The sequence below is a fragment of the Phacochoerus africanus genome, chromosome 2 (genome assembly GCF_016906955.1).
Source record: "Phacochoerus africanus isolate WHEZ1 chromosome 2, ROS_Pafr_v1, whole genome shotgun sequence".
Lineage (NCBI taxonomy): Eukaryota > Metazoa > Chordata > Mammalia > Artiodactyla > Suidae > Phacochoerus > Phacochoerus africanus.
Window position 1 is genome coordinate 66,220,441 of NC_062545.1, and position 22,791 is coordinate 66,243,231.

The window sequence follows — 22,791 nt, forward strand, 5'->3', positions numbered from 1 at the left end:
TCATCCTTGTATCCTATCTACTCTGACATATGCAAAGCAAAGCAGCATGCTGCTCCTTCATCCTGATAAGTGGGATGGGGGTGGGGTGGGGCAAAGGGAAGTGGAGAGAAGGGGCAGAATTTAATGTTACAATGAGGGTTTAAAAAAAACAAAAAACAAAAACAAACAAACAAACAAACAAACAACAGATGGCCCATGGGTCCTCTCTCCCATCCAAAAGCATCTGTGAACATTAAAGACCACATATCCTTACATTACCCTCTAGTCAAAAAAGAAATGCAGGACTTGAACAAGTGAGCCAGAGGACCAAAATATCCCCTACTTTCTTATAATGTTTCTTGTAAGTAGCACCTGTTCATCAAATTGGAGAACACTTCAAATCTGGGTAGCTCAGGAATGAAGCACATACAGTCAATGCCCTTTCAGTCAAGACCGCATCAGTCACCCACATCACGGTGGTTTTTGTCTTGATCAGTTTATTTCCATAACTTACCTAGGGAAAGTAAAACCTGGGTATGTTCTAGGGCTCCAAATCAAGTTACAAAATGCTAGGTACCTGGTCATAAGCTGCCAGGCAGAACCCAGGGCTCCACACGGCAATGTTTATTCAGGTTCCTGTGGGAGGGGCCTTGAGAGAATGAAGGAAGGATTCACAACCGCACTTTGAACGCTGGCTCTCCATGGACTTGCCCTCTAAGTAACACACAATAAAAAATATATGTGACTCCTACTAGTAATTTTTTCAAATTAGTAATTTAAAAATAGTAATTAAAGAGAAGTTTTCATTTTCTAAAAGAAATCACCATGAAATGCCAAAAAAATCAATGCCAGCTAGATGAAGGGTCCTTTATTCTTATCACCAAAATTAAGGGCAGAGGAGAGTCCGGTGTTCTTTAAAATGGAATATTCTAAATTTCCTTAAACACAACAGTTTTTAAAGGGGTGTTTTTAATTATGGGCTTATATGTATGGGATTTATATACCATCCATGAAGATATTAATTTCATTTCTACTGAATAAACGAAATACTAAAATTTTTTAAAAATATATGTGACTCTACATAGTCATAATTCAATCATTCTTGGCATGAAGCTACATCACACCTGGTGCTCTACAGAAAGAATACATTGTAGACAAAATTTCCAACACAGCTCTTTCCAGTTGAAGGTCGGGAAAGGGCAACTCAGCCTTTGTGGAGTTGGGTCCACAGTATATCTGTTCATTACATTCACATTTTCGGGCCACAAGTTTCCCTGGTCACACAGAACTACCACCAGCTGGCCTTGGAACACGCTTGCTAGAGCAAGAAGAGGTGAAGAGTCCAAACGATGCCGGAAACAGAGAAGCTTATCCACTCATATATTCCCCAACACATTCTCACTGGGCATCAAACAGTCCTCTCAAAGATGGTGGTGCTTAATAAGATATTAACAACTGAGTTTCTGTAAAATAAAAATGTCTAACTTAGAGTATTTCAGCATTTCTTCCCAGTTTCACACACCCTACACAGTTGCTTAAATGGTAAATAGCTTTGAAAACTCTTCCCCTTTACCTCTTTGGGAAGCCACATTTTAGGATTGTTTTGCCAAAACCATATTCGAAGAGAGTCTTTTTCAAGTAAAGTACACGGACTTCTCAGAAGAAGTTACTGTCTTTTAAGAAGTTCCTCTTTAACCCCGTAAGGTACAACCCTTACCCAGTCAAGTTGTGGTAAGAAGCCCAAATGCACAGCCATCACCCCATTTGTCACTGTAAGTCAACCAAAACTACAAGCTCAGAGACAGAGAGCTTTCATCACAACAGTATCCCCAAGAGTTCAGGTGTTCCAGGGGAGGAAGAGGGATACAGGGAGGCAAGGAGAAACCCTTAAGAAACATTAAGGTTTTCCTCAGCGTTGTCTTCCCCTCACTGGACAATGGCTGAGAATACCAGAAAAGGTGCATGAAGAAAACTGCATAGAGTCTACACTGCACAAAGTGCTTTGATACCAGTTACACGATCCTCTTCCTACCTCATCTTTTCAATGCATCTTGCAAGGTTTGTTTGCCAAAAAAAAAAAAAAAAGACATTACAAGTTGGCAAGCTTCTGCTTGCAAAAACCAAATCCTTTCCCCTTCACGTCTATTAAACCCATCCTATTCCTGAGCTTTATTCCCTCCGAGTAAAGCGAACGTAGGCAACTTAACAGTCTGGAGTCAACAAAGGACAATGTGCCGGCGTCCGTTCAGGCAATGAAAGAAAGTCTTCTCTGCAAATATACAGTGGAATTGAAGACTGTTTGCAGCTGTTGATGATCTGTAAAAATATTTCCAAGGTTCTCTCAACAAAAGATTTCCATTCAAGTGAGATCACAGAGATGACGATGACAGAATCCTAACCATGTCGTGGTGTGTGTTCCACCAGCTTGGCTTTGGCGAGTGACTACAGCTGCTGGAGATGGAATTCTTTGCCCTCCAATCTTCACACATATGAAGGCCGTCAAGGAGTAAAACGTGTTTATGTCACACCTCTTCCCAGAGGTTTGAAGCGCCGAATGTTACCACATGAATCCTCACAACACCCCTGTGAGGTAGGTAGGTGGAGACTATTGTCACCCCCACTTTACAGGTGGGGGAAATGAGGCACACAAGAATTAAGGGACTTGCCCGAAATCACACAGCTAGTCACTGGCAGGGCTTAGAATAAAACTGATACTGGTTAGCACCTAGCACAGTGCTTTACACATAGCAGGTGTTCACTGAATACCTATGGATTTTATTTGACTTGTATCTCAATATACAATAGACACACATAAAATACAAGCAGCCACCTTAGAACACTGATGTCCTACATTTCTTCTGATGACCTCTTCCATGACTTTGAACCCTGCTGCATGAAGGATGTTCAAGAATCCATCTCACAACCAAGCCCTCGGGTTGAAGGGGATCAATGTCACCACAGTCTGTGGGTGACCCGCTCTTGCACCTGCTCTACCACACAATGTTAGTTTTCTAATGAAAACAAAAATGGACTTCAGAAACCATGCTGACTTTTTTTTTTTTTTTGCCTGTTTGTTTTCAATGGAGCCATTGGAATGGTTCTGTGTTTTATTTGTACAAAAACAAAAGAAATAAGGCTGCTCTAGTCCAGTTAGTCTGGGAGAACTGTGCCAAGCACGATGACCTCCTCCCAGCTCGGAGGGATTTCTACCTGGGAAGCTGGACCAACCCCAGGGAGGGGTAGCTCCAACAGAAGAGGGTCAGCGAGGCCAAACATCACTTGCACTGTTCATGGTCTGTGTAGTCATCCATGTCCACGTCAGAATCAAAGAGTGAGTGTCCAGTGAAATCTGTATCTGGGGTCCTGGAAAAACTGTTCTCTGCTCCCTCATCTTCAAAGGTCTCTGTCCTTGAGTAAAAGCTGAAATCCAGCAGGGGCGTGTGCGTTTTGCTGCCTTCACTGCTCTCCTCGGACTCATAGATGGTATTGTCATCATCATGGTGCCACTCGGGCCAGAATTTCCTCCTTATCCTCTCACAGTACATGGCCAGATTGATCAGCTCACCTGCAGGGTGTTAAGGAAAGGCAGGGTTAGTTCTCCAAGGCAACAGTCTACCAGCCACTTGGCTTCCTGGAAAACTGAGAAGCATGGGAGGGCCGGCATTAACCATGTTTTCCCACAGAGGCCCTGTCCAAATGTTTAGATTTGTATACACAGAAGAAGAAAACTGAATGAGAGAAGATAATTCCAGCGAGTGGGCTGAATGAAATTTAGGAGTGAATCTTGTGGTGAGAAGTGAGAGGGGAACTTATCCAAAATGGCAGCTAAACAGCCGTCATTTGGCTTTGTGAGGCATTTCATTATTTTATGTTTGCACATCAAGAACTAGTCCTTCAGCTGGTTTACAGCTAAATTAATTTATAGTCCATGAAAACACACCAACTGTCAGTTGGATTAAGTCAGCCAGAAGTGATCATTCATTCCACAAATATTTGTAGTGTCATTACGGCTGGTTACTATGCCAAGTAGTTGAAAACAATTAGGAGAGGATGGAAATCTTGCCCTGAATAATCCATAAAGTGGATGGGTCAGAACTGTCTTTATGGATGAGCATGCATGAAAATACATACAGTAACATGGACATTTTTCATATTAATTTTTAATATTTTTTAAATAAATTTCAACAGCTGCACCCACTATTGGGTTCTCACTTGGTCACTGAGCTCCTTCTTTTTCCCGTGAATCAAAGGAATATTTTGGTTAGGTTGTTAAAATTGCCCCGGCATTCATCTGACATATGACACAGTATTTGGCTTTCAATTTCTAATTTCAAATGGGAAATGAAGAAACAGGGTGTGTTTTTGCTTTTGATCCACCAGATGGCAACATTGCTCATAAGTATATAATTTGTCACTGTCTCTTATAGGACTTTATTGCCCTAAGAATATTCTTTGAATGTTTGTTTATTTATTTATTTATTTATTGTCTTTTCTAGGGCTGCACCTGCCTGGCTAGGGATCTAATCAGAGCTACAGCTGCTGGCCTACACCAGAGCCATAGCAATTCGGGATCCGAGCCGCATCTGCAACCTGCACCACAGCTCACAGCAACACTGGATCCTTAACCCACTGAGCGAGGCCAGGGATCGAACCTGCAACCTTATGGTTCCTAGTTGGCTTCATTAACCACTGAGCAATGACAGGAACTCCTGAATGTTTATATTTTTTTAAAGTTATATGAACATTCACTTAATATGTAGGTAATTCGTGTTTCAATGCAGAAAATCAGCAAATATAGATAAGCAATAAATAAAAGAATTACCAATGATGCAATTTAACATAATAACATTCATTTATATTCTTCCAGGAGCTTATATATTTAAATATACATTTACATATATTTACATTCGCTATGTAGAATTAACTACTATTCTGTTTCCTATGCTACTTTTCCCACTTAACAACATATAATGAAAACCTTTTAATTTCACTCTATGACCACCTTGATAATTACATAATATTTCATTATACAGATGTACCATAGTTTCATTTTGTTTTTACCAACCTCTTATCATAGCTATTTAGGTTATTTCTAGATTAATTGCTCTATTGGTTATAGTCTGTAACTATTCTGTTTTATCTTATATCAAAGAAAATAATATACACTCATTTTGAAAATTGGAAATCTGAATATAGAAACCATATAAATACACACAATACACATGTATGTACATGAAGGAGAAAACAAAAGCATCTATAAGTCACCAATCCAAGGTAATCACAATAAACATCTTAATGTAATTTCTTTCTGTATTTTTTTCTATTTATTCGTTGTCATTATTATAATTTCCTATTACTACCTGTAGCATTAAAACATTTTCCCCAAGTTCCCATCGTGGCACAGAGGAAATAAATCCGACTAGGAACCATGAGGTTTCCGCTTCAATCCCTGGCCTCGCTCAGTGGGTTAAGGATCTGGCGTTGCCATGAGCTGTGGTGTAGGTCGCAGACTCGGCTGGGATCCCGCGTTGCTGTGGCTCTGGCGTAGGCCGGCAGCTACAGCTCCAATTCAGCCCCTAGCCTGGGAACCTCCATACGCTATGGGTGTGGCCCTAGAAAAGACCAAAAAAATTTTAGTGGGAAATTTTTTTTTTTTTTTTTTTTTTTGCTTCTTAGGGCCACACCCATAGCGTATGGAGGTTCCCAGGCTAGGGGCTGAATTGGAGCTGTAGCTCCCGGCCTACGCCAGAGCCACAGCAACGCGGGATCCCAGCCGCGTCTGCGACCTACACCACAGCTCATGGCAACGCCAGATCCTTAACCCACTGAGCGAGGCCAGGGATTGAAGCGGAAACCTCATGGTTCTTAGTGGGGTTCATTAACCACTGCGCCACGACAGGAATTCCAACCCACTAAAATTTTTCAACACTTGATTGTTGTTCTGCTTAACTAAGCACATACCCTACAAAACATAAGGCGAATCCCCCTGCATCATGGATCCTGTAAACCAGTGGGTTTGTACTGGTTCCAGGTCACCATTTTCAGTCTTCTCAGATCAAAAGAGTTCAACTCACACTATAAAATATGACTCCATTCTGATGGCCCCCAACCTGAAGACTGGCGTTTTTTTTTTCTTAGGGCCGCTCCTGCAACATATGGAAGTTCCTGGGCTAGGCGTCAAATTGGAGCTGCAGCTATTATCCTATGCCTCAACCACAGCAATGCAGGACCCAGCATCATCCATGACCTACACCATAGCTCACTGACAACACTGGATCCTTAACCCATTGATCGAGGCCAGGGATCCAACTTGCATCCTAAAGAATTGGGTTAGGTTCGTTACCGCTGCGCCCCAACAGAAACTCCCTGACCTGAAGATTTTCTGTACACACCCAGGAGCCAGAAGCTGAGAAGCCAACATCATTGTTCTCTTTGGGCAGATGCATGCAAAACTTTGACTGATTTTCTCCCTCAGGGAAGTAGTTATGAAACACCTCATCAGGTATTGCTGGTAACTAGGAATTAAAGATGTGGAAGCAGCAGCAAGGGGCCACTGGGGGCATGGAACATCAAAGATTGAGGTCACTTCACAGCAGGCCCTGGGGATAACTGTTTGTCTCAATCAAATCCATCACCAGAAAGTCAGGATCTATTCACAATGTCCAGGGGATCTACCTGATATATGACTATACCCACTTCTTCTGAGGCCTCCTCTCTACAGCCTCTTTCTTCACTTTTCTTCCAGGAGAGCTGCCCCCTTCATGATTGTGATATTAGAGCCCCATCAGTGTGTAATAATAAAAATTAATGGTAATGACAACAAACATGTACACAAGCCTTACTGTGTACCAGGCACTATTTGAAGTGCTTTATTTGTCGAATTCATTTTAACTCCCATCCCTCAGTCCTTGCAACAATCCTAGGAGGCAGGAACCATTACTGTCTCCATCTGTAATAGGCAAACGGAAGCAACAGAGAGGTTAACTGACTTCCCTAAGGTCATGTAGGGCAGTGGCAGAGCCGGGATTCAAACACAAGCAGTCTCCTGACTCCAGTCCCTTCATCATGACTCTCTCTACTCTGCCTTGAAGGATGAGTTAACAGCCTGGGAATTAAAAGTTTCCCATTCCCTGTCACAAAATATTTTTCCGTACTTCTTTCTGAGGTTCAAGAATTCTGAGGGGAGAGGTGCTTCTGTTCAAAGATAATGGGCTGCCATGACAAAGTGATGACTCTATCATGCAGCCAAGAAAGGGTTGGCTTTGATAAGCGAGGCTGAGAGCTCACACACCATCCTCACACCCTGCCCTGACAGAAAGAGTCAAACAGAGTGAAAACGTACAGTGCCAATCCCTTCCTGTGCCTGGATCCTCCATCAGCTGACCCACTCAGCACGCTACCGGCCAAAGGAATGAAGAAAAGTCAGCAGTGGAAACAGGTTGTGTGTAATACGTGTGTGTGTGTGTAATACACCCATATTAACATGAATGCCTATATGAAGATGTTAACATTGTGAAATAATTCTTTTTTTTTTTTTTGTCTTTTTGCCATTTCTTGGGCTGCTCCCGCAGCACATGGAGGTTCCCAGGCTAGGGCTCTAATCGGAGCTGTAGCTGCTGGTCTACACCAGAGCCACAGCCACGTGGGATCAGAGCCATGTCTGCAACCTACACCACAGCTCATGGCAACACTAGATCCTTAACCCACTGAGCAAGGCCAGGGATCGAACCCGCAACCTCATGGTTCCTAGTCGGATTCGTTAACCACTGAGCCACGACAGGAACTCCGTGAAGTGATTCTAAAACTGAATTTTTTTCAAAGTGTACTCAACAATCAGATGTCACCTATCAGGCTGGTAAAAATTAAAGTCTGATACCAGCCATTGTAGAGGGTCAGGCATTGTCCTACATGGCCGGTGGAAGTAGAAATTGTCACAAGCTTTGTGGGAAAGTAACAACCTTATTGTACATCTGATACTAATATAATACAGTAGGTCAATTATACTTCAACAGTTTTAATGTTGCTAATAATAAACCTGATATTCTTTTTTTACTGTAAAAAAGGGAAAAATTTCAGAAAAAAATGACATTCAACCTTAATTGAGGAACACAGTTTGATATGCTTTCAGATACTGGTTCATGAGAATATAAACACTGCTACAGTCTTAATAGAAAGTCATTGAGCTGTGCAGAATAAGAGCTTATACCCTTTGAGACAGTAATGCCCAACTAGAAATTTTGCTTTAAGAAATAACCATAGATAAGCAGAAATATATATTTATACAATAGTCACTATAGAATATTAGTAAAAATTACTTGAAACAACCCACAAATCCAGAAAAAGATTAATCACAAAAATTATAATGTTGCCATAGGATAGAATATTATGTAACTACTAAATATATTGATTTGAAGACTATTTAATGACAATGGAAAATGGCCATAATACATGGTTAATTAAAAACTGTAGGTTACGATGATCCTAATATTTAAAAATACACAATGCACACACTTGATAAAAGATGAGGAAACACACCACAATATTGACAGAAGTTCTCAGTAGGCGATGGGATCATAAGTTAATTTTTTTTAATTTTTCTATCTTTTATAAATTTTCTCTATTAAGGAAATATTTCATATTATACACAAAGACACTCTATATACTTCAAGAATTTCTGGATAGGAGTTCCCATTGTGGCGCAGAGGAAACAAATCCGACTAGTAACCATGTGGCTGTGGGTCAATCCCCAGCCTCTCACTGGGTTAAGGATCCAGCATTGCCATGAGCTGTGGCGTAGGTCGAAGACGTGGCTCGGATCCCACCTTGCCGTGGCTGTGGCGTAGGCCAGCGGCTACAGCTCTGATTTGACCCCTAGCCTGGGAACCTCCATATGCCATAGGTGCTGCCCTAAGAAGCAAAAAAAGTTTTTTAAATAAATAAGAATTGCTGGCTATTCAATGCCTGTCCTCCTACTCACCTAAATTAAGGAAAATTCTCACTATTCTGGATGGCTCCTGGAACAGCCTGTGTGGCTAGATGTTATCAATTAACATCCAGGTCCAAAAAGCTAACATTTACACACACACAAACGCACATACACTCACACACACACACTCACACAGATGGCAAGGACCACGGTGCCCTGGCTGCTCCAAAGAAAAGGCAGAAAACTGCCAGGCTCAAGCCACTCACACTCCTGGGTATGAGCCAGCTCTAAAGAATCCAGGCCCCAGCTTGTTTGTTCCTCCTGTTCCTCCTCCTCGTTATTTCTTGGGAAAGTCTCCACCACAGAAGTGCAGTCAGAGAAAGAAGCTGAGTCCAGATTAGTAGTTTGCCTGCATCAGCAGCTCTGATGCAAAGGTCTGGAAGGGGGCTAAAAGCATGACTGAATGAACTGAGCTTTACTTTTATTTTTATCTTATTTTTTTGCTTTTTAGGGCCACACCCGAAGCATATGGACGTTTCAGGCTAGGGGTCTAATCAGAGCTACAGCTGCCAGCCTACACCACAGCCACAGCAACACAGGATGGAGCCATGTCTGCATCCTACACCACAGCTCAAAGCAACGTCGGATCCTTAACCCACGGAGCAAGGCCAGGGATTGAACTTGAAACCTCTTGGTCACTAGTCGGATTTGTTTCCGCTGTGCCATAACAGGAACTCCTGAAGTGAGCTTCAGACACTCTGACGACTTGAATGATTCATGCTCAAGTCCCCACGGAGAGCTAGAAGCTACTAGCTTGTTTTAAGAATCAAAGTACCTGCAACCACGTGCCAGAGTCCCCTCAGATGAAGGCATCAGGTTCCCCCAAATGTCTGTGTCTCTGGGTAGGACTCAAAATCAATCCTCTTAAAAGACTAAACATTTCTTTAAAAAGAAAACTAAACACCTTAAGGCCCTCCAGGAAGTAAGAGAGGAAAAGGCCAAGTCATAAATGAATTAACAAGAGAGGCTTTATTTCTGCGAGAAGGGATTCTGCAGGATCAGAGATTTTCTACTGAGAGTGGATACCTAAAGCCTTCTGACTAAATAACAGATGACCTCAATACAGTTGACCCTTGAGCAACACGGAGCTAATTCCCATGTAACTTACAGTCACCCCTCTGTATCTGAGGTTCCTCTGCATTCATGGGTGCAGTACTGTAGCTATTACTACAACGTATAAGTTACTACATGTTACTATAAGGTATAAACGACCCATGCAGTTCCAATCTGTGTTGTTCAAGGGTCGACTGCAGTGTGTGTGGGTGTAGGTGTGGGTGTTTGTGCATACACTTGGGTAGAAATGTAAGTGTACATTTACAAGTGAGTGTATATAGGATATGTGTGTTTAGAAGCATGCAAGTAGACATTGAGTGTGTGTGTGCTCATAGGTGTGTAAGGGTGGTGTGGTAGGGAAATTGAAGGAGAGATTAGCAAGTAACAGGAAGCAACAGTAAATACAAAGCACCCCTAAATGAACTAAAAGGCATCAATATCTTTTAGACCGCCATGGAAAATCTGGTTATAATAAAGGGAAACTATTTTAAGCACTAAAAACATCACCAATATGATAACATATTCAATTTCGACAACCTCTAACACATTCATTGCAAGACAAAGAACCTCTCCATGCTGATCATGTAGGACATTATTTAAGTCCATACTCTCCCAAGCCCCACTTAGCTATGGTTCTAGAAGACCTTCAATCAGTCTCCAATCCAGTCCAACCAAGTCTGATAATGTATCTGGAGCCCAGTCCTCACCAATCTAGAGCACTCCTTCTGCTGCCTTTAGCCTGGTCTGAATCTCTGGATATGCTCATGAGTGCGCGCGCGCGCGCGCGCACACACACACACACACACACGCACGCACACGCACGCACACACGCACGCGCGCGCGCACACACACACACACACACACAGCTACAGCCTTCACCAACCTCCCCACCTACCCACCTCCGGGGAGCCGAGGAGATACAGGAGGCCAAGGAAGGGAACTAGCCTGACGGCATGGTTCCGAAGGCAGGGTTCCTAACCGAGGAAAAAAAGCCTACCCGCCGGCACAGTTCCGAGGGCAGGTTTAGAAATAGGGAAAAGGACTTACCCGGCGGCACAGTTCTAAGGGCAAGTTCTAAAAATAATGAGGCTCACCTGCTAACCTGACAACAATGACAACAATAATAAAATGAAGGCTTTGCACAATAGAGCAAGAATAAAAATTGCTTTTTGGAAAATTCAGTCTTTCCTGTTATTTACTTATTATTCAGCTTTTTCTGTTATTTGTTATTCTTTGTTATTTTTCTATATTGTTTTGTGCTTCAATAAAATTGGAACAGTAATAAAATAATAAGTTTCACCTTGGTGAAATTCCCCCTATTCAGACCTAATGTAGGTAAAAACAAAGTATTCATTAGTTTGTTACAAGTAAGAATAGGTTTTAGAGTTAGGTCATTGTGGAGTGTACAATAGGTTAGACACACATTATTCTTGATGGAAAAAATAATAATCTTACTTTTAATAAGTTTTGTAGGGAGCTTTTAAGTTTTAGAAAATTAAGCTGCTTTGATATAAAAAATATTTTCTCATACTGTCCCCTGACCATAACACTTTGAAGTTAGTACCCCAAGCTTTAATCTAAAAAATGGGTTTTTATAAATGTTAAATTCTTGTGCTTGTGACCTTTGTAGTTGTTAAAGATTAGCTTAAAACAATAACGGGTGGTGCTTGCTAAGAGTAACCACAAGACGTTTTATACCAAATTGCCTTATTTTCATGTAATGATTTTTCCACATAATGTTTTGTACCCATTATAATTTTACATGATGCATTGTATCTGTTAGTTTTAATTAAAATTCTTAGAACACAATGTATATCTACTGTACCATGTAGTCTAAAATTTAACCTTTGAAAATATGACCTAAGTACTGTGATGTAAGTTACAATTAAGCTGTCTAAATAAACTGCTGCTCATGCTAATAAAATTTGAGCAGTCCAGCACCCTGAAAGAAGGGACAAAGAGGCTGTCTCCGTGTGCTTCGCCAACACCGTCCATCCCCGGAGGGAATACCCTGGCTGCTGGAGCTGGACTCCGGCACCCACCCATAACCACCACACATGACCACTCACTCACATATGTTCATCCTCAGTTTCATACGATTTTGCCTTGCTTGGTTCCGGCCATCCAACATTAATTAAGAGCATCCTATATGCTATTCACTAATTATCTCATTTACACACCTGGGGCTCGATCTGATCCCTCGCCCGGGAACTCCATATGCTGTGGAACAACCATAATGGGAAAAAAAGGGGGCGGGATTAAGGAAGACCAGTAAAATAGGGCACTGGAGGGAATTCAAACCCTGTTTCAGGGACAAGTATTAAGTCCCCTGTGTAAGGAGCTGGAAGAAAAGTCCTGTGATAGGGTTTCTAGCAACCTCACTATGAACATGGTCTGAGCAAGATGAGAGGCAAGAAGCCCAGTCTCTCCACCACCTCTACATATCCTGGCCACAGAAAACAGACTCTGGACCCGGACATCACAAACTGGTGCCTCCAAAGGCACAGCCAAGCCTACAGACATTGGCCTAGAATTCTCCATTGTGCTGCCCCACCCTCCACTCCTCAGCAACTCCCCAAACTGGAAGAGCTTCGTAGGGCTTGCCTTTTATCAGCCGCTCAGGTCTCGTCCCAGGTAAGGTCCACATTGCCTGTGCCAAGTGTCCAAACACAGTGGCGTCGAGAGTGGAAAGCTTGGGCCCCATGATGTACTTCTTATCACCTGCATCAGAGAGAGAGAGAGAGAGAGAGAGGTCACTGGGCTGTCCCACAAGGTCACAATGGCATTTGACATGCTCCCATCACACATCCACCAAGTGTGCATCCAAAGCTCTGCAAAACCAAAATTCATGCACCCCTTTTGCCTGAAACTAAAAACAAAAGTAAAACAAATTAAACAAAAAGCAAATCAGGGAAGTACCTGGGAACACATCAAGACAAGCAGATGAGGGAGGGGCCTCTATGGGGAAAAAAAAAAAAGGAGAACTGATCACCCACAGACCTCCAGAAGCACCTCCTTGTCTCCAACTCTAATAATTAAGGCTTGAGACTCTTGAGAACACCTGGAAGTTTGCTTTCACCATCTCAAGAGTAACCCAAGCCAAGCACACCCAGCCTTGGCACTTACTTTATTAAATTAATATATTTCCTTGGGAAAAACAAGATACCTAAGCTACTTAGGAAGTTGGGAGGCAAGATTTTCCATGATGTCTCCCAGCTCTTGGCAGGGTTCTCACTGCTGAGCACCAGCAGGAAACAAACATAAAGAGAAGCTTTAAAATGACAAGCCCAGTCCTGGGATCAGACTCACTCACAAGGATGTTTTGCAGGGCCACTCCCATCTCTCCTTTCCACCAGGGCTGACCTGGTTCAGGCCTTTGCATCTGGACTTATGACAGCTGACCTACTAAAACTTTCCCAGGCTGTCTCCAGGCCACTGTGCTGCAGCATAAAGAGGCAGCCCAAGTGGCACTCGACCTATCCTACTTCACCTCCTGGCACCGCTGTCATTCACTATATGACTGTTCACTAAAGCCTGGTCACTACCCCACTTCTCAAAGCCTCAGTTTTCCCATGTGGAAAATGGGGATGATATCAAGTGTCTTTCTTAGGGCTACTGTGAGGACTGAATGACATAACGCATGCAAAGCACTTAGCACCGTACCCAGGTAACCCATCGAACACCAGCATTTTTGATAAGACCCTCTGTTTCTCTAGTCCTATCCCACCCCCGCTGAAATCTCTAGGACATGGCTTTTCATCGTGGCACTCTCTTTCACAAAGACCTTCCACAGTTCACCAAATGGGCTAGGAAATCCAGTTCAAATTCAACCCGGTCTCCAAGGCTTATCACACTCTGCTTCCACTCGGGTCCCAGCTTTATCCCTTGTCTTCCCTGACATAGCAGATCCAGGAGCAGCCCCGTCCCCAGCACATTCCAGGCTTCCCACTGCTATACCTCTTCTCATGCCATGCCCACCCCCTTCCCTGACCCCCAAACCTATATGTGCCCCCCACTTCTTCATCTGGTGGATTTTATCCATCTTTCCAGCAGAAGCCTCCTTTCAAAGCTGTCTCATGGCAACAGAAGCTTTCAGTTCAGACAGCCTTGACTTCAAATCTCACTTTTACACATAAGACCCAGTTTTGGAGAGAAGAAAACAAGATAAAGGAGAGTTTCAACAGCTTCCTGGCCCCCAAAATGTTGGTTTCCTTAAACTGCTAAAAGGAAAGAGTCTAAGGGAAATGCCAGAGTATATTGTGAGGTCCGTTGTAGACTCCAAAGACTTTGGGGGGCAAGGGGAAAAAAATGGACTTGAGGTTTTTTCGTCTTGTTTTCCATTTTGGCCACACCTGTGGTATATAGGAAGTTCCTAGGCCAGGGAATCAAATCCCAGCCACATGTGCAACCTATGTCACAGGGGTAGCAATGCCAGATCCCCTCTCAGAGACAGGCCAGATCATTAATCCACTGCGCCAGAGTAGGAACTCCAGACTTGAGGTGTTTTTTTTTTTTTTTTTAAAGCTTAAAGCTTAGGAAACCTAAAAATAGAGCGCATAAGACCTTGATAAAGAGAAAAATAATAAATATCATTTGAATCCATCTATCAACTAATACGTATAACGTTCAGCTCAAAGTTGCCATTTGGCTTAGAATGTTGAAACTGGAAGGACACTGAGTTAGTAACAGAAGAACCAGACTGAAAATGCTGGTGCCCAGGTCTCCTGCCTCTCATCACGATGCTCTTTGCTCTGCACAGCGTGTCCCGAGGATCATCATCTCAGAGATAAACACCCCATGGAACAGCAGGAGGCTTGAGCTGCGAATGTTTGCAGAACGATGCTTTAGTCAGGAATACAGAATATAGAAGAAGAAAACAGAACAAGTATCTAAGGGTTTTTAAAAATACTTGCCAAAAAAAAAAGGATAGAATTTAGCATTCATGGTAGATAGAAAATTATATGTATATAGACACACATGACAGTTATAAATTTAAAGACTTATTAAGAAATTCTCGGAGTACCCAATAGCAGGAAACTTTTTAAAAATTTTTTTAGTTAAAAAATCTTAGACTTACAGAAAAGCGGCAAAAATAGTTTCTGGGAGTTCCCGTTGTGGTGCAATGGGATCAGCGATGTCTCTGCAGTGCCAGGATGCAAGGTTAGATTCCTGGCCTGGCACAGTGGGTTAAAGGATCCAGCATTGCCAAAGCTGTGGCATAGGTCACAACTGCGGCTCAGATCTGATCCCTGGCCCAGTAACTCCAAATGCCTTGAAAAGGCCAAAAGAGAAAGAAAAAAATATATATGTATATAATATATATACACACATATATATGTATGTATATACAGCAGTTTCTGTATACCCTTCAACCAGCTTTTGCTAATATTAATGTCTTATGTAACAACAGTATTTATGAAAATTAAGAAATTAACATTAATATGATTAACTGCACTATAGGTTTCATTCAAATTTTATTAGTTTTCCAACCAATGTCCATCTCTGCTCCAGAATCCCAGCTAGGATCCCACACTACATTTAGCTGCATGTCTCCTCAGTCTCCTCCAATCTGTGAATGATCCTCAGTCTCTCCTTGTCTTTTATAACCTTTACACTTTTAAAGAATACTGGTCAGGAGCTCCCATTTTGGCTCACCAATAACGAACCCAACTAGTATCCATGAGGATGCAGGTTCGATCTCTGGTCCCGCTCAGTGGGTTAAGGATCTGGCATTACTGTGAGCTGTGGTGTAGGTCGCAGACACGGCTCCATCCTGTGTTGCTATGGCTGTGGTGTAGGCCAGCAGGTGTAGCTCCAATTCGACCCCTAGCCTGGGAACTTCTATATGCCACAGATTCAGCCCTAAACAAACAAAAAAAAAAAAAGAAAGAAAGAAAAGAAAAGAAAGAAAGAAAAAGAAAAGAATACCAGTCAGTTATTTTGTAAAACATTCACCAACTTGGGTTTGTCTAAGGTTCTTAATAATTTGAGTATTCATCTATTTTTATGGACCCTTCTGTGATGGTAATTTTACGTGTCAACCTGACTGAACCACGGGCTGCTAAGTTACTTGGTCAAACATTATTCTGGGTGCTCCTATGAGGATGTTTTGGATGCGATTAACATTTAAGCGGTAGACTGAGTAAAGCAGAATGTTCTCCCCAATGGGGGTGGGCCTCATTCAATTAGCTGAAGATCTTAATAGGACAAAAGGGCTGACTGTCCCTGGAATAAGAGAATTCCTCCCGCCTGAGTGCATCTGAACTGAGACGTGGGCTTTTTCCTGCCTTCAGACTTAAATGGAAACACTAGCTCCTCCTGGGTCTTGAGCCTTTGGACTGAAACTACACCAGCAGCTTTCCTGGTCTCCAGCTTATCCACTTACCCTGCAGATGTTGGGGCTTGTCAGCCTCTGTAATTGTATGAGCAAATATAAATGTATTATATAAGAGAAACATATGGATAGATAAAGATATCTTTATCTGTGTCTCCTATGTGTCTGCTTCTCTGGAGAACCCTGACTAATACCCTCTCTCAAGGCATCATGTCAGGGTCCACAATGTCCATTATCACTGGTGATATTAACCTTGACCATGTGGTAAAGGTGGCATCTGTAAAGTTTCTTCACTGTAATGTTACCATTTTTCCTTTGCAATCAATAGTCTTGGGAGAGAAATTTTGAGACTGCATAAACATCCTGTTTCTCCCCAAACTTCTGCCCCACTAATTTTAGCATCTGTTGGTAGAGGTTATCTGAAAATTGTGGTGTTTGCCTATAAGGGTTTTCTACTTCTCTCACTCCTTCTGCATGTATTGATTCAAATTCTACTGTTTCCTTCATCCCCATTTGATGTATTCAATTATTTATTTAAGTGCTCACTTGCCCATATTTATTTTATTTATGGCCTATAATCCAGTACTCTCATTATTTCTTTTGTTGCTCAAATTGTTTGAGCTTTAGCCTTTTGAGCTTGGACAGAAGTATTTTTAAGAGGGAGACTGAATTTTTTTTTTTTTTTTTTTTGACCACATGCACAGCATGCCAAAGTTCCCAGGCCAGGGATCAAACCTGCACCACAGCAGTGACCCAAGCCACAACAGTGACAACACCTGGTCTTTAACTTGCTGAGTCACAAGGGAACTCCATACAAAGACTGAATTTAGATTAGGCTCTGCTTAGAGATGAAGAGGCCAAGCCAAAATCTCAAGTCTGCAGCATGCCCAGGTTTTACCAAGTGGGTCCGGTTCACATTGCTGGAGGGTTTTAGCAAAAATAAAACACTAAGGGCACTTCTGAAGGGCATTGAGGGAGCAAGCTTGGGTCACAAGGTGACTCAAGCTTCATTTTCTGTAGGGGAACCACCCTAGCGGCTTCTTTTTGTTTTTTGTGGGGTTTTTTGTTTTGTTTGGTTTTGTTTTTTGTCTTTTTAGGGCTGCATCCGCAGCATATGGGGGTTCCCAGGCTAGGGGGTCGAATTGGAAGGTGTAGCTGGCGGCCTACACCACAGCCAGAGCAACACCAGATCGGAGCCGGGTCTGGGACCTACACACCACAGCTCACGGCAACACTGGATCCTTAACGCACTGAGCAGGGCCAGGGATTGAACCTGCATCCTCATGATTGGTAGCCAGATTAGTTTCTGCTGAGCCACAACGGGAACTTCCCCCAGTGGCTTCTTTAGGGATAGCTCAGGGGTATCTGAGCACCTACAACAGCCCCACGTTGGGCGTATGGACCACAACTATTGGTGAAAGCAAATAAAAACTGAAAATATCAGAAATGCTGGGAGGTGAGGGACCCAGGGTCCCTCAGACTCCCTGAGGGATGGTCTGCAAGAGGCCAGCTTCCAAAACCATGGGATCCTTCCCTGAGGATGTTCAGCCCCACCCACTGTGAGGATAAGTGTGTATCCTGACAGTGGCAGGGTGACTTTAGGTGTTCAGGGTGATTTCATCAGAGCTGGATCTTCAAGTACCATCAGGGAGCACAGACCAGCGAGGAAATGCAAGGACACTGACCAAACAACAAGAGGGAGGGGGCCACACGGACCTGAGAAGGAGAGCCCATGCCAGGGTGGCAGGAGTTGTACCCCGGACTTGAGCTCACTGTGAATGGACTTTATCATATATTGCTGGTCAAAACCTTAAGTGGCCCCATGAACTCAAAGCTGCTTATTCTGACCTCCAAGCCCAACCTCTGGCCCTTCCCACACTGCCTCTACTTCTGCATGGGCAGCAACACAGGACTGATCAGAAGACTCCAGAATGCAAAAAGACAGAATGTGTGAAAGAATGCTCATGTTAGCCACATCCCTCACTCCCCTTACCAGCCCCCATCCCATTAGGATGGACAGAGGTGACCCCCGGGAGATGCAGAGGGGAAGGGCACGTAGGGAGAGCAAAGCTGCATCGTTGCCCAGGAAGAACTAAACCAACATGGAGGCTGAGAAGAGTGGCCAGAACCCAAGCCTGAAGATTCAGGCCAAAGTGAGAGAACAAACAAGCTACAGAGTTGAAGCAAGCTGGCCCTGGTGAAGGAATGAGGAGTGGACAAGCAGAGAGCGATACAGGTCTCAAAAGTCCCACTAGAGGTTGGCACCACACAATAGCACAACTGAGGAAGCACTCCTGGTCTGGGCTGTTTGTGGGCTCCCCGTCTCCGAGGCTCCTCCTTGAGGAGGCTGCATGAGGGCTGCCAGCAGGTAAGTCTCTCCAGGCCCTGGCAGGACAACCCAAGGTCTACCGTCTACAAATGCTCTACCTCAGTCAGTCATGCCAGGTGCTCATCCATCCCCATCCCTCGGCCCACCCCTCCTATCTCAAATAACCTCCAACTTATCTAAACCAACCCCTCCCTAAAGACTCAGACCAAGCGCTCCCTTCTCCACTCCAGGAAGGCTTCCTGCCCTGTCTAGTCCACTAGCGCCTCTCATTGCCTGTTCCTCTGCCAAACGCCATTGGCACAACTGCTCAGAGCAGGACTCCTCAAAGGAGAGTCTGGGACCAGCAGCATCAGCATCACAAACTCTCAGGTCCCTCCTACTCAATCAGAATGCCTGGAAGTGAAACTGGAAGAGAATGTGTGTTTCAACAAGCTTCCAGGTCAGTGTTTCTTAAGCCTCGGAGGCATAAAAAACAACCTGGCAAGAGTTCCCATTGTGGTTCATCGGTTTACAAACCCAACTAGTATTCATGAAGAATGTGGACTCGATCCCTGGCCTTGCTCAGTGGGTTAAGGATCTGGTGTTGCTTCCAAGTGTGGCATAGGCCAGCAGCTACAGCTCCGATTGGACCCCTTAGTCTGGGCAATATCATATGCCAGAGATGTGGCCCTAAAAAAACAAAAACAAAAAAAATCTCCTGAAAAGGCTGCAGTCCTTAGACCACGCTTTGAAAAGCACTATTCCAATGATTCTTATGCACAATGAAGTTTGAGAAGCACTGGTCTAGACTAGAGTAGATCAATGGTGTTAAACTCGAACATGCACCATCACCACCTGGAGGGCTTTTTAAAAAACACTGATTGAGGAGTTCCTGTTGTGTCTCTGCGGGTTAAGAACCCAACTAGTATCAATGAGAATGCAGGTTCGATCCCTGGCCTTGCTCAGTGGGTCAAGGATCTGGCACTGCCATGAGCTGTGGTGCAGGTCACAGTCATGGCTCAGATTCTGCATTGCTGTAGCTGTGCTATAGGCCAGCAGCTGCACCTCCGATTGGACCCCTAGCCTGGGAACCTCCATATGCCATGGGTGCAGCCCCCCAAAATAAATAAGTAAATAAATAAACACTGATTAACAAGGACCTACTGCACAGCACAGGGAAGTATACCCAATATCTTGTAACAACCTATAAGGGAAAAGAATCTGAAAAAGAACACATATATGTATGTGTATATATATATATATATATATATATATATATATATATATATATGTATGTATATAACTGAATCACCACGCAGTACACCAGAAACTAACATGATACTGTAAATCAACTATTATTCAATTTTAATAAATAAAGCAATTGATCTTCTTGTAAAAAAAATTAAAATTAAAATTAAATAAAAACACCGATTGATTCACCCACTCACCCTCCTGCCAGGCATTTCTGATTCAGTAGGTACAGAATGGAACCAAAGAATCTGCCTTTCTAACAAGCTCTCGGGTAATGCTGATGCTGCTGGTCCAGGGGGACCACACTTTGAGAACCACTGGCCTAGATGACCCGTAGGTAATTCACACCTGCCACCTCCTGCTCTTACTTATGTGCATGTCCTGTCTCCTCAGGTTGTCTTTAATCTCCTTGAGGGCAAGTAACCCTCTGTTTTGCTCTTCTGTCCATCTGGTACCTATCACAGTACAAACCATCAATTAAGGTGTTGATAGTCTAAAGTACATTTGATGTTTGTCCTTTCTTAGAATAGAGAGCTGCTATAAAGATTAAAAAATATTGGCGTTCCCGTCGTGGAGCAGCAGAAACAAATCCGACTAGAAACCATGAGGTTGCAGGTTCAGTCCCTGACCTCACTCAGTGGGTTAAGGATCCGGCGTTGCCATGAGTTGTGGTGTAGGCTGCAGACGCGGCTTGGATCTGGCATTGCTGTGGCTCTGGTGTAGGCCGGTGGCAACAGCTCTAATTAAGACCCCTAGCCTGGGAACCTCCATATGCCTCGGGTGTGGCCCTAAAAACACAAAAAGAAAAAAATTTTTAAATATGAAAATGTGAAAGCATTTTGCAGACTAGAAGGTGTTGCTTTCACATAAGGAAGTACTTTACACTCATCAGCAATAATAGAACAAGTACTACCTGTGGGCAGAACAGTTCAGCCTCCCTCCCAGGGTAGAAATCCTTTCTCCTATTTCCCTACCACAGAGTCCCCAACCCCAACCCCTGTAGACAAGGCCCGCTATTTAACTATGGTTAAATAGTTCCTTACATTGAGACAAAACATATCTCTTTAGAGCTTCTAACTGATCCCAGTTCTTTCCTCTGCAATCACACAAAGAATTTATGGCCGTTACACAGCACCCATTCCTAGGAAAGTAAATCTCCACCAAGACACTTTTTTTTCCTTTTCATTTATTTATTTGTCTTTTTTTTTTTTTTGTCTTTTTCTAGGGCTGCTCCCTCGGCATATGGATGTTCCCAGGCTAGGGGTCTAATCGGGGCTGTAGCCACTGGTCTACGCCAGAGCCACAGCAACGCCAGATCCGAGCTGCGTCTTTGACATACACCACAGCTCATGGCAACACTGGATCCTTAACCCACTGAGCAAGGCCAGGGATCGAACCCACAACCTCATGGTTCCTAGTCGGATTCGTTAACCACTGAGCCACGACCAGAACTCCTTTTTTTTTTTCCGTTTTAGAGCCACACCTGCAGCATATGGAAGTTCCCATGCTAGGGATTGGATCAGAGCTGCAGCTGCCAGCCTACACCACAGCCACAGCAAAGCCAGATCCGAGATGCATCTGTGACCTTCACTGCAGCTCACAACACCAGATCCTTAACCCACTGAGCGAACCCAGGGATCAAACCTGCATCCTCACAGACACTGTTGCAGGTTCTTAACCAGCTAGGCCACAATGGGAACTCCTAACACACTTTTAAGTAAAAATTAATGACTTGTTTTCACATATATCACTATGGGATAGTGGGCAGAAAGTTTATCTCAAAGCAGTGGAAGTAACTACAGAAATGAACCTCTGAATTATGTCTACTTTCTCCCTTACTAATTCTATTGCCAGCCTTTACCGGCCACTATCAGCTCCATTTCTGCCATTTAGTTAAATTTCCAAGTGCTATAAGTGACCGAAGAGAAAAGACTGGCTGTGATGGAAAATATAGTCCTTGAGAGTTCCCGTCTCGGCTCAGCGGAAACAAATCCAACTAGGAACCATGAAGTTGTGGGTTCGATCCCAGGCCTCGTTCAGTGGGTTAAGGATCCAGTATTGCCGTGAGCTGTGGTGTAGGTCACAGATGCAGCTTGGATCTGGCGTTGCTGTGGCTGTGGTGTAGGCCGGCAGCTACTGCTCCAATTCGACCCCTAGCCTGGGAACCTCCATATGCTGCGGACGCAGCCCTAAAAAGACCGAGAAAATATAGTCCTAGAGAGAAATGAAAGATTAATAGTCAGAAGATTTTCAAGCAATCATCTTTCTATTAGTCTAAGAAACAAAGAGTAATTATGTGTTTCCCCTGCCTAGCCTTCCCTATACTTGAGGGAACTGATAGAATGTGAACACCATTCTTTCTTTTTTTGTTTCTTTCTCTCTCTCTCTCTCTTTTTTTTTTTTTTTTTTGGTCTTTTTAGGGCCATACCCACAGCATGTGGAGGTTCCCAGGCTAGGAGTCAAATCAGAGCTGTGGCTGCCAGCCACAGCCACAGCAACGCAGGATCCAAGCCGCATCTGCAACCTACGCCACAGCTCACGGCAAGGCTGGATATAACCCACTGACCAAGGCCACGGATCAAACCTGGGTCCTCATGGATGCTAGTCCGAATCATTTCTGCTGAACCACAATGGGAACTCCCCCTCCTTCTTTCTTTCTTTCTTTCTTTCTTTTTTTTTTTCTGGCCTCACCCCCAGCATATGAGAATTCCCGGGCCAGGAATAGAATCTGAGCCATAGCTGCCACCTATGCCACAGCCATAGCTGCCACCTATGCCACAGCCTGGATCCTTAACCCACCGCACCACAGTGAGAATTCCACACCATTCCTATTTCTAATTGTCACTCTCCCAACCATTAACTAACTGGGACTCTAAGGAC

General features: G+C 43.5%; 1 protein-coding gene across 2 annotated transcripts in view; it reads right to left on the minus strand.

The window, feature by feature from the left end:
- Nucleotides 1-2,733: 2,733 nt before the first annotated feature.
- FAXC (failed axon connections homolog, metaxin like GST domain containing) overlaps nt 2,734-22,791 on the minus strand; it is a 77,570-nt gene continuing 57,512 nt past the window's right edge. For both annotated transcript variants that reach the window (XM_047761418.1, XM_047761407.1), the window contains 2 exons: nt 12,623-12,739; nt 2,734-3,544 (listed from right to left, as the gene is read on the minus strand). In XM_047761418.1, the coding sequence (XP_047617374.1) occupies nt 3,255-3,544; nt 12,623-12,739 (407 nt within the window). In that variant the 3' untranslated portion in view covers nt 2,734-3,254. The remainder of the gene's footprint in view (nt 3,545-12,622; nt 12,740-22,791) is intronic.